The 13,229-nt window shown below is 35.2% G+C and overlaps 2 protein-coding genes across 4 annotated transcripts in view; both read right to left on the bottom strand.

Annotated features, from left to right (window-relative positions):
* yrk (Yes-related kinase) overlaps positions 1-9,761 on the bottom strand; it is a 74,000-nt gene extending 64,239 nt beyond the window's left edge. For both annotated transcript variants that reach the window (NM_001365553.1, NM_212781.2), the window contains exon 1: positions 9,683-9,761. The gene's annotated coding sequence lies outside the window, so the exon portion shown is untranslated. The remainder of the gene's footprint in view (positions 1-9,682) is intronic.
* Positions 9,762-11,387: 1,626 nt separating this feature from the next.
* The window catches only part of sesn2 (sestrin 2), a 16,295-nt gene continuing 14,453 nt past the window's right edge, over positions 11,388-13,229 (bottom strand). For both annotated transcript variants that reach the window (NM_001079975.2, XM_073930447.1), the window contains exons 9-10: positions 13,160-13,229; positions 11,388-11,912 (exon numbers count right to left, since the gene is read on the bottom strand). The exon at positions 13,160-13,229 is cut by the window's right edge and continues 75 nt beyond it. In NM_001079975.2, coding sequence (NP_001073444.1) covers positions 11,826-11,912; positions 13,160-13,229 — 157 coding nt within the window. In that variant the 3' untranslated portion in view covers positions 11,388-11,825. The remainder of the gene's footprint in view (positions 11,913-13,159) is intronic.

Raw genomic sequence — 13,229 nt, 5'->3', positions numbered from 1 at the left:
CTGCGAGGCAGCAGTGCTAACCACTGAGCCACCGTGTTGCCCGATCATGAAAAAGGAGGAGGGAGAAGGGAGGGATAGTTTTTTTTTTTCCAAAAACGAAGATAAGGAATGAAGGCTAGCGAATGATTAGTGATGAGGATCAGCTGTAGTCGATCATATCACATGCTCCTCTTGAAATTAGTTTGTTAAACTTCACTTAAATGCACCAAAATACATCGCCTATAACTATTCAAGATAAACTTGTGAGAAGCCATCTCTCCACTAAGAAGACCAACACATGGTTAAATCAAACAACAGGGAACTACAGATGTGGTAATTGCAATCATTGTGAAAACATACTCAAGACGAACATATTTAGAGATCCTTCTTCAGGCCGTGAAGTTAAGATCAATTCATTTATTAATTGCAATACTACTTTTATTGTTTATCGACTGGAATGTCCTTGTGGTTGTTTTTATATAGGAATGACTAAGAGAAAGCTAAAGTTGAGATTAGCGGAGCATAAATATGCAATACGTACCTGTAATCCACAATATCCTATGGCTCTACATTATAAAAATCAAGGTCATGCCAATCCAAGTTCATTAAAAATAGTTGGTATTGAACATATTTATAATTCTACAAGAGGAGGAGACAGGATAAAAAGATTAAAACAGAGAGAGACTTTTTGGATCTATACATTAAAAGCAACCAGATTTCCAGGTTTAAATGGTGAATTAGACTTCTCTTCTTTTTTGTAAAACAGTTTTTCTATAGCTTCCCAGAGATAGGTTGCGGCTGGAGGGGCATCCGCTGCGTGGAAAGTTGCAGGATAAGTTGGCGGTTCATTCCGCTGTGGCGACCCCGGATTAATAAAGAGACTAAGCCGACAAGAAAATGAATGAATGAATGAATGATGTTTTTCTATAGATGCTTTACAGATTATCATTATACATTGATGTATGTGTTTGTATTTATATGTATTTTCCTTTTTTTTTCTTCCTCTCTCTCTCTTTTCCCATTTATGCAAGTGGGTGTTTGTGTATCTATGCCGAATTTATGATGATAGTAGACTTGTTTAATTATTTAAGTGCCATTTGAGATGTTTAAATGAGTCAGTTGACCGTAGTACTCAAAAGAGACTCTAGACCAGGGGTCTCAAACTCGCGGCCCGCGGGCCATTTGCGGCCCTAAGTGCAATATTTTGTGGCCCGCGCCGACCACTGTACTCTGACAGAATCAGCTCTCCCCGCTCCGCTGATTCTATCCGTACACAGCGCGCTTGTCACTCAATGCACGTTGTCGCGCGCGTTCTGATCAGCTGTGTTGTCGCGCGCGTACTCAAGAGCGGTGTTATCGCGCGCCTACTGAAGGGCGGGACCGAGGGTGTGTCGCGTCGCGGGGGCACTTTTGATCATTTTGGAAGGGCACTTTCTATGCAAGACTAAAAAGGGCATGTGCTCTGTACAGGTTGAGCCCTATGTGTCCACGTGCCTGAGATTGTGTTGATATTATAGGTAGATACAGACTGGTACAGACTGATGTGACTGGAGTGGGGTGGGGGTGTTTTATTTATACATATATACGCCTTTTTTTTTAGGTGAGGGAATGGAAGTTTTGAGTGAGTTCCCCCACTTTTTTCCCTAGGACTTCAATAAGTCAAAGTACAGGTCTAGACTTAATGATGATCATCTTCAAGCCATACTGAGGGTCTCAACTGCTTCCGCTCTAAAGCCAAATGTGGTTCAGATTTGTGAGAAGAAGCGCTGTCAAGTCTCTGGCAGCAAGAAGTAGGCAAAAGATGCCATGTTCAGAAGAACTGTTCATAATCTTCCCTCAATGTTCTATTAATGTTCAGGACACTTCATGTTCAGAAGAAATAATTAAAACTGTTAATAATGACATTTGAGGACTTTTTTTTGTGAAATCCCAGCCTCACCCAGACTTTGCCTCCTGCGGCCCCCAGGTAAATTGAGTTTGAGACCCCTGCTCTAGACACACCTGATCACTGTTACCCTGATGAAGGCAGACTTCTGCCGAAACACGTAGGTTTTTAGAGATTTATCCATGTGAATAAAGGCTTTTTTAATTTTTCACTTTATTCGAGTGTCTTGGACTGATTCTTGTTGCTGTTTTGATGAATCCCTCACCCAAAGAGCACCGACCATACATTAGAGCTTACCCCAGAGCGCTTTTTGTTTGTTTTATCTACATCGCCTATATATTTACTGAGGAATGGATAAAAATGTTCATTTTCAGAATGGGGTGTGCTCAATTCCGCTGAGCACTGCATATACCCTGATTAAAGATTTAGCAATTATCACAACAAGAAAATGTGAGACCATGCTGAATACACCCACACACTCATAAAAACTGTAATAAAAGTCACTCAGGCAAATAAACAACAACAACAACAACTAGGTGAAACAATGCAGTGAGAGAGAAACTGAGAGATAATATTGCAGAGAGGGAAGACAATAGCAGAGTGTGTCCTGGGAACAGAAAGTCAGGTGTCACAAACACAGCCACTTCCTTTTTCCACATGATGTCAATTTCCTCCACAGCCAGATTCCACGAACAGGCCGTTAATGAACGCAGTACTTCAGCACGGGTGCCCTCGGAAAATAAACTAAATATATGTGCTTTTTAAACACTTTCTCTGAATATGCATGCACTAATTGGATAAAACTAAAGCCAAAAAAATGTATTCATCATCAGAATCAATGCCAGTTTCACGCTAATCAAACAAGCAACCCTTTGAATACAATATGTGGGATTTAGCCAACGTTTCCTACACACTAAACATCAGGTCAGTAGTGAACAGAACATCGGAGAGCTGAAAATCCACATTGCAGGCTCTGGTTTGGTCAGTTTAACCATGTTGCATTTCGGACAATTTAACCGGACAGCCGCACCCACTTCCTCCCATAGCGCCAGGGGAGAGTAGACAGGAAGTGACCTTGTACAGAACAGGAAGTGATGAAGCCTATGGCCTAATCTAGTCCTAGAGACATTCCATTCTGTTTTCCATTTAATTAATCAAACCTCATCATGCTTTTTAGTCCAGTATGCAATGCTGCAATATACTGTGACATTAAATATGCATGATGTTGTTGTTGTTGTTGTTGTTGTCATAGGCTCTTTAAAGTACTGAGAACGCATTCATTCATTTTCTTTTCGGCTTAGTCCCTTTATTAATCAGGGATCGCCACAGTGGAATGTAACGCCAACTTATCCAGCATATGTTTTACACAGCGGATGCCCTTCCAGCCGCAACCCAACACTGGAAAACACCTATACATCCTGCATTCACACACATACACTATGGCCACATTAGCTTATTAAATTCACCTATAGCGCATGTGTTTGGACAAGGGCTGAGCGATTAATCGAAATCAAATCGCAAATCCAATTTGAAATGTAGCGATTATACAATCACAAGAGGTTGCGATATTTTTGATTTTGATTTATTTATTTTCGAACAAAAATATGATACATAAAATATCATTAACAAAAAGAAATACATTTCACCATGGTCGAAAATGGAGCGGGATGAAGCATAAGCGTATTATTCTCCCACCCCATTACCACATACATCATTCGTTTATTACTTAAACTTATTTATTCTTTTACTTATCTCTTCTTTTTCGATGAAACATCTTTGACAAATAATATGTTTGATTCCATTTGTGCCTTTTCATTTTGTGACATAGATCCAAAGAAAAAAAATACATAGTACTTCAAAATAAAATAAAGAAAAAACAACAACAACAACAACATAGTACTGCAAATAGCCATTAATTAAATTTTCATCATACCTTTCTCTTTTTATCCTTTTTCAATCACCTTCATCATTATATTCCTTTATTAATATATATTTATACCGTTTTTTAAATTGATTAATATCCTGACGTTGTTTTAGAGTCTGATCTAGACTGTTCTATAGTTTTACACCACGTACAGACATACACAAACTTTTTAAAGTTGTTCTTTTTTTCAACCTCCTAAAATTTAGTTCGCCCAAGTGGCGTTTCAAAGACGGCCACCGAGTGAAATGACCAACCCAAGCTCATTCTGGAAACGTAGCCCCGCGGACGTTTCTGGAGATCGCGATTTACGTGGCCGGAGGTACGTAAAGGCCACGTTTGGTTTTTTCAAGCGAACGCTGCGGGGCGGTGTGGCGCCGCTCCGCCCCTCCTCTTCGCGCTCGCCGGCCGACAGCTCGCCTCCGAGTGGAGGGCTTTCCCAACGCAATCAGTTTATCCGCCTAGCTCACAGCGTTGCGTCGGCGGAGCGGAGGCCCCGGAGGAGGAGGACGAGCCGGAGCCGGCCACGGTGGACGACGACCGGGATCGAGTCCGGGGAACGGCGGGTTCCGGAAATCAGGTAAGACGAAAAACGGAATCCGGAAAATAAGGGCGAAAACGCGGCGGGATCCCAAAACGCGGTCGAAATAGAAGATAAGGGCTTTTGCTTTTTTTTTGTTTTTTTTGATCCGGCGGCTATTTGCGCGAGAACGGCGCGGGCACGAACGCCGCGCGCTCCCGAGAGGCGCCCGCCTGAGACGCGAAAAAGCGCGCACAGCGGCCTCTCGCGGATCCACGAAAACAAAAAAACGCTCGAATACGTACCTCCCGGGACGTAAATCGCGGTACGCAGAAACGTCCGCGGCGCTACGTTTCCACAATGAGACCGGGTTGGAAATGACTTGCCTTAAAGGGACTTTGAGTGTACTCAGACACCAAATGGGCAGATTCTGGAGGCTATAATAAATAAGCTGATAGATATTTTGAGCTGAAACTTTAAAGACACATTCTGGACACACCAAAGGCTTATCTTACATCTTGTAAAAGGGGTAAAATAGGTACGCTTTAAATACTCATTTATTGAATATTAATTAAATTTAAAAAAATGTTATCAATTAAATATTAACCAAATGCATGAAGGCATCAACGAATTATTATTTTGACAATCGATTAGTTGGGGGATATATTTTTGGATAAAAAACCTTGACTTTTTGTATTTATTGTTTTGCTTATGGGCCGCATGGTGGCGCAGTGGTTAGCACTGTCGCCTTACAGCAAGAAGGTCACTGGTTCTAGTCTAAAATGGTCCAGTTGGAATTTCTGTGTGGAGTTTGCATTTTCTCCCTATGTTGACGTGGGTTTTCTCCGGGTGCTCCGGTTTTCTCCACAGTCCAAACACATGCTATAGGTAAATTGAATAAACTAAATTGGCCTTAGTGTATGAGTGGGAATGCAAGAATGTATGGGTGTTTTCCAGTGTTGGGTTGAGGCTGGAACCATCGTTTTGACATTTTAAACCTTAAATTATATCAAAGGTTTTTTTGAAAAGTAAAATTTAGCAAAATATCCAAAATATAAACAAAACAAAAAAGGTTACACAAACATGTTTTCTGTGCTTCAGTGTAGATTCCATCAATGTTGCAACTAATCGATGAGGGCATTCGTTAGCTAATTTTAATTATCGATAATTATTAATTTTATCTATTAATTGTTGCCCTAAGCTGCAACACAGATCGCAGACTTCCCTACTTTATAGTACGTCAAAAACATCAGCTGACTGACTACTTCCGGTGAGATTCTGAAGTGTGCATCCGATGGACGCTATGCTATCCCATGATGCAATGATGCAATTGAAGTGGGTAGTTCACGAGATAATAACTAATGGTGGATGAAGTATGTCCGAATTCTTTTCATACTAGCGTACTTTTCTAACGGTCGTGTAACTGGCAGAAACTTAATAAGGAAACCTAATAATTCACTAAAGGTGCTCGATTTATTCCACTAAAAACGGCAATGGAGCACATGAACGATCATGAAAACGACACACTGCGAGGCCAGAAAAAGGCAGCAGATCAACCAGTATAAATAGATAAATAGCACACAGGACTAGATATAACTGCTCGGACTGAAGCTCTGAAACCGCAGAGAGCATTTCTCTCTCTCACTCAAATGTGGCCATGTCTTACTGTTGATGTTAGTTTATGCATTAATAGCATTTGCTAATGATATCTTATTGGCCTTTTTGTTAAATATTGTAAATGTCTAAACACATATGTATAATAAATAGTGCTGTCGAACAATTAATCGCAATTAATTGCATCCAAAAGTTACAATTTACTATATAAATTTGTCATTTATTCGAAAATATATTTGTGTTTATATAAATATATGCATGACTATATTGAATGATTGTTTATATTTTTAAATAATTAGAATTATATATAAATATTTATGTATAATTTGGATTATATATGAATATTTATAACAATATTTATAAACACAAATATGTAAATTTTCATATTTATAATTTTATTTTGATTTGCTTTGTATTTTATGCACAGTATGTGTATTTTTACATATATACTAAAATATACACATTACACTCGTATATATTATGTAAACAAACTTATCTCTGATGCGTTTAATCAAGCTGTACACAAAAATAGTATAGTATTAATAATAGTATTCGTATAGTCAAAATAAATGTTTTTGTGATCTGTTAAAATAACCTGTTTTATGGGTTTCATCGAAATCGAGATAAAAGCTTCTGCTGTACGTGTATTTATACATATATACATATATACATACAATAAATATACACAGTACACCAGTATATATTATGTAAATACAAACTTTTATCTTGGATGCATTTAATTGCGCAAAAGACAAAAATAAATAGTATTTGTTTTGTAAAAATAAAAGTTTTTGTTATCTGTTAAACAAAATCTGTTTTACTGCTTTCATTGAAATCGCAATAAAAGCCTCGGAAATTATTGACGCAGCATTTTTATTTATTTTGAATTGTATGCGCAGTATATGCGTGTATTTATACATATGTACATATACAAAGTACACCTATATAGATTATGTAAACATAAACGTTTATCTTGCATGCGTTTAATCACGCAATAGACAAAAATAAATAGTATTTGTATTGTAAAAATAAACTTTTTTTGTTACCTGTTAATCGAAACCTGTTTTACTGCTTTCATTGAAATCCTAATAAAAGCCTCTGCAATTATAGACGCAACATTTTATTTTTTCGTATTTATTTTGTATTTTATGCACAGTATATGTGTATTCATATATATATATATATATATATATATATATATATATATATATATATATATATATATATATATATATATATATATATAGGTAAATATACATAGTACACCTGTATATATTATGTAAATACAAACTTTTATCTTAAATGTGATTAAAAAGTAAAATCCATTGCAATAAAAGCATTGACAATTACTGCAAAAATAAAATGCAACAATTATTGATGCAGCAGCATTTCTCTATCTTTTTACTTTATTTTCATTCTGATGCTCTCGTTATCTTGCTCGACATCTTTTATAGTTCATTCACACATTTCCAGCAGGCACAAGCTACAGAAACTTCAATGCAGAGATCGTCAGCAGGTTTCAGATCAGCTCAGAGCTCACTTTCGTCGCTCATAAACGTGTATAAAGGGTCATTTGTGTACACAGAGCAGACTCCCAGGAGGAACTGGCAGCTTCCACCGTCATTAACCACTGCACTTTTGAACTTTATTTACAGGTAGTTTCCACTGCACTATATGAGACAGAGAGTGTATATAATGTATAGGTGTAATAATTAAAACATGATAAAAGATAACCCTGTATTTATTGATAATATACCAATAAACATTCTTTAAAATGTCAAATAATAAGTTTTGTATGTGAATGTATTTTTAAAATTAGATTTATTCCTTGCTTTCAGAATCAATATCATGTACATATGTAATCATTACTAGTATTATGCATATTGATTGTTAAAAATGGTTATTTATATTGGTTATTAGCAATATACCTTAATAAATTAAAGTTATTAATGTCTAAATCATGCCTCAGCTTCATATTATTGTGATACCTTTTTATTGGTATTATTTGATGAATAGATGCTACAGCAATTTTATTGATGTAAAATCTTTTGTATCATTATAAAGCAGCCTAATTTTATATTTAAATTTAATGTGCACTTCATGAATTAGCATATTAAAGGGATAGTTCACCCCAAAAATTATATTTAATCAATAATAAAAATAAAAATAATATTTACGCTCCCTCAAGTGGTTCCAGATGTTTTCCAGTTTATTTTTATACATAATTATTAAGATATGCTTAAGAAATCTGTGAACATTGACTTTCATAGTAGGAAAAACAAATATTATGGAGGTCAATGGTTACCGGTTTCCAGTTTTATAATTAAAATCTTCCTTTCTGAGTCCTAAAACAAACAAAAGGTGAGTAAATGATTATATAATTTTCAGTTTTTAGTGAACTATCCCTTAAATAATAATAATAATATATTAATAATAATAATAATAATAATATAATAATAATAATAATAATAATACAGGTTTTTAATTCTACATTTGAATGGTAATACCATGGCCTTTATTGAATGTACCATATAATATATCATGAATATATTACAAAAAATGAAATAGAACAACTAGTTTTAGCACTTAATAATAATAATAATAATAATAATAATAAGCATATTATATAATATTAATGACCGCGTGACCCTAAACACTGTAGTAATGATGGCAGAAATTCACAGGACGCATAAAAAAGTTATTTAAAATGTTAAGAATAATTCACAATATAGCTATACAAATTTTTAAATACATACGTATAAATTATATCCCTAAACACACCAACATCTGACAGCAGAAAATGTCACCAGACTAGTTATTTCTCACTGATTATCTTTTGTGAATCTGCCTCTTCCACTTTCTTTCTTATAATAAAGTAAATGCACTTGATTCGTCAAGGATATACACAATAAAGTTTTAAAAACAATACTTGTTTCCATTGTGGGCCTTGATGCGAAGAACAGATTATACTACTTCTACTGTACTACTTTATATAATTATTAATACATTGTAAAACCCAAAAAGCAAAGGCAACTCGAACCATTTGAGGAAGCCGATTGCAACAGAATTCAAGACACTAATCCTAATGAGTACTGTGAACTTAAACCATTTGAGTAAACTAAGCAATTTGAGCACAGTAAAATCCAATAAATGAAGAGAACTCAAACCAATTGAGTGCTGTAAAACCCAATAAGTTAAGGTAACTCAAACCACTTGAGGAAACTGATTGCTACAAACCATTTGAAATAGAAACTAATCTATATGAGTACTGTGAACTTACTCCATTTAAGTTGAAGTAATGAAGAATTTTATTAACTCATTATCTTCAACACTGAGTTCAAAACTCTTTTCAAATGAGGAGAATTAACTTTCAGTGAATTTTGAGTTAACTACACTCATTTCATTTGATAAAGTTGACTGTTGGGTTGTAGTGTATGAAAATGATTACACATGACCATACAAAAACACTGACATTGACATATCTATTTTGCCAGATTTTAAACAGAAACTAACCACATTTGTAGTACTTTTAATACTTTTAATATCCAATTTATTCCATTGCAATGCCTCAGAATATTTACAGACCGTTGACCATAAGCAGCTTTAATGTAAAATCCATAATATTATCAGCCTAGTTTTATAACAATGTTGCTCATTTACCCTTGATAATAGTCCATTTAAGCACTTCAAAACACTTTTAAATTCGCTTCAGTTTAACAAAGTCTCTCAGTAGCTAAATAAAAGAAAGTCAGAAATAACTTACCTTAGTTAATGTCGCTGGAGGAGGCAGGGTGGCGGAGCTTGAGTGTCCGAGCGGCGATCAACCGGCCGCGATGCGCTGCTTCAGGCGCGCGCTCTCCGGAAACGCTGAACTCCGCCTCCTCTCTGCTTAAAACAAATGCAGCCCATCAATGTATTTCCGGGAAGTTGCATTATTTGCTAAATATTCAACGCGGTTTCACCACGTAAATGTGACGGTGAAGTTTCATGGCTTACTTTGTGTTGATGTTGGAGAGGAATATCATTCGTAGCCGACTGCAGGTATATTAATAGTGCCGAACAATATTCAGACAACTTGTCAATAGTTATGTACAGTACTGTCAGGTACATGTGAGGGTGTTAGGTGATGTTAACTGGTGCCTGAAAATGTTTGTTGGACTTTTCCGGCCCCTAGTGGCTGTTTTGGGGAAGGACAGTTCTGCATGTTTGATAAATGTTTTAATCAATTAAAAAAAATAATTATAATAAATACTACCATTTTAAGATACATACATAGTATAAAGGGAAGTAATAAATAAATTGCATTTATCTAATTAATTAATAAGTCATAATAAATTAATAAATAATCCCTTGTGTATTGATTTAAAGCCAGTTATTATTATTATTATTATTATTATTATTTATTAATATTATTATATAAAATAGAATGATACAATTGCACATAAGAGTTTAAAACTCCAATCTTTAATCTGTATTTATTTAAAATATTTAAATTATAATTATAAAATAATAATAAAAGAGTAATAATAAAAAATAAATTTAAAAAGTTGATAATTAAAATCGAAATACTAATCCAAAATGTAATTAAAATGTTACGTAAAATGTAATATAATTAAAAATAAATTATAATGAAATTATATTGAAATATAATTAGATTTAATTAATAAAATAATACATTTACATATTTTTTTCATGAATGACTGGATAAATTTTTATTTATTTAAATACTAAAATTAATTTATAAAATATAAAATATTGAATGATTTTGAACTTGAAGTAATAAAATGTATTATATTCTAAAATTGTAAAAATAAAAAAAATTAAAAAGGTGTCATGATGGCTCAGTGGTTAGCAAGGTCGCTGGTTCAAGCCCCAGCTGAGTCAGTTGGCATTTCTGTGTGGAGTTTGCATGTTCTCCCCATGTTTGCTTGGGTTGCATGCGCTATAGGTGAATTGAATAACCTAAATTGGCTGTAGTGTATGAGTGTATGTGTGAATGAGAGTGTATAGGTGTTCCCCAGTACTGGGCTGCAGCTGGAAGGCATCCGCTAAATAAAACATATGCTGGAATAGTTGGCAGTTCATTCCACTGTGGCGAACCCTGATGAATAAGGGACTAAGCCAAAGGAAAATGAATAACACAAATAATGAACATAAGCAAAACGGATACCTTTCATTTTAAACACTGGGATTCCTCAGACACGGATAATTATAACCAGGGGACTTCGGCATCTGAAAGGTCAAAGCTCTGTTTTAGCATCAAATGTTTTTTTTTTATTTAACTTTCTAAATTTGGGAACAAAACAGGACCTGAAACTCTTTTTCCTTTTTCTAAATATGCTGAGTGAAAGATAATGCACACGCAATCACGCATACACACACGCGCACGCACGCACGCACGCACGCACGCACGCACGCACACACGCACACATGCAAACACGCAAACACGCACACACACACACACACAGTCATATTAAAATATTTTATTATACATAAAAATCCACAAATAACAACAACAAATTGTGCTTTTCTCCATTCAGTTCTGCCCATTTTAAATCTGCTCTACATCTGAGAGAGAAAAAGGCGATGGAGATCTTAAACATTCACAGAAACACACCGAAGAGAATACTGCAGCAGGGCAAACACACATTCACAGTACCACAAGAGTCACAAGTTTACTCAGGAGATGTGCAAAATTCACTGCTTCCCAAATCCAGCAGAAGCCAAAGAAAGAAAAAGAAAAGAAAAAACAAACTGAACAGAAACCTTTTGTGCTTTAGAGGAATAATGTGCAATGTGTGTGTAAAACATGCTACAATCAGAGAATGATAGTGTTTACAGGTCATCCTGCATTTCAATGCTTTAAATAGAGCTTGTGTGTGTTTGTGTGTGCGTGTGCGCGTGTGTTAGGTCATGTAGCGTGTAATTGCTCTGAGAGCATAAAGTAAAGCTGCCTGCATTCGTGCCTCCATCAGTAACAGGTTCACATGGACCTGCAGAAAAACAACACCACAAATTACACATCTGTGGAATACAGAGATATTTATAAAGAAACTATTTTTATTAAAACATTATAATGTGACTATTAACAAAGAAGACCACAATGATATATTAATGCAAGATGCCTATTATTATTTAAAAAATGAAATAATTATTAAAACATTTCTAAAAAGTTTAATAAATAATAAATATTTTTCTCATTCAAAATTTTATATATATATATATATATATATATATATATATATATATATATATATATATATATATATATATATATATATATATATATATATATACAGTTATCTTAATATTAAATATCTATGTTATTTTTAAAAAAGTCAGGCACAACACTCACAAAGGTTATAGTACTTAAAAGAAAGAAGCAAATCTGAAATGGCTGAAACACACTATTTAGAGATCCTTAATCAATAGATGGCTGCAAATCCACTCACCGGCCACTTTATTAGGTACACCTTACTAGTACTAGGTTGGACCCCTTCTTGCCTTCAGAACTGCCTTAATCTTTCGTGGCGTAGATTCAACAGGGTACAGGAAATCAACAAGGCATTTGCGCCCGCAGAACTGCCGCTCACTGGGTATTTTCTCTTTTTCAGATCATTCTCTTTAAACCCTAGAGATGGTAGTACTTGAAAAAATCCCAGTAGATCAGCAGCTTCTGAAATACTCAGACCAGCCCGTCTGGCACCAACAACCATGCCACGTTCAAAGTCACTTAAATCATCTGTCTTCTGATACTCAGTTTAAACTGCAGCAGGTCGTCTTGACCATGTCTACATGCCTGAATGCATTGAGTTGCTGCCATGTGATTGGCTGATTAGAAATTTGCATTAACGAGCAGTTGGACAGGTGTACCTAATAAAGTGGCCGGGGAGGGTATACTGCAGGAGACCTCAAATAAAACCGACCACTAGAGGCCACTAAAACATCACTGCAAAATGCTCATTAAACGGCAGCTTCACTCAAAATGAATATTATATACTCATCATTTACTCTCCCTCAAAAGACTCCAAACCTTTATTCATGCATTGATTAGTTTTAACATTCTTAAATAAATGTGTTCAACTGTAGAAAGAAACTTAGTCAGGTGTGGAAGAGGTGTATGGCGAGTAAACCATGAGAGAATTTTCCTTTTTACCTGAACTGTCCCTTTAAATCAGCCACAAATGAGGCAAACTGAAACTGAACACTGTATGTAGAGACATTTCATGCATTTTTGTACCTTTTCAGAGTGTCGAAACTGCCTCCAAAACGAGAAGTACATTCTTGCTGTGGTTTTCTCCGGGTGACAA

This window comes from Danio rerio, chromosome 19, assembly GCF_049306965.1.
Source record: "Danio rerio strain Tuebingen ecotype United States chromosome 19, GRCz12tu, whole genome shotgun sequence".
NCBI lineage: Eukaryota > Metazoa > Chordata > Actinopteri > Cypriniformes > Danionidae > Danio > Danio rerio.
Note: the sequence above shows the minus strand (reverse complement) of the source record. Positions and strands in the feature narration are given on the sequence as shown.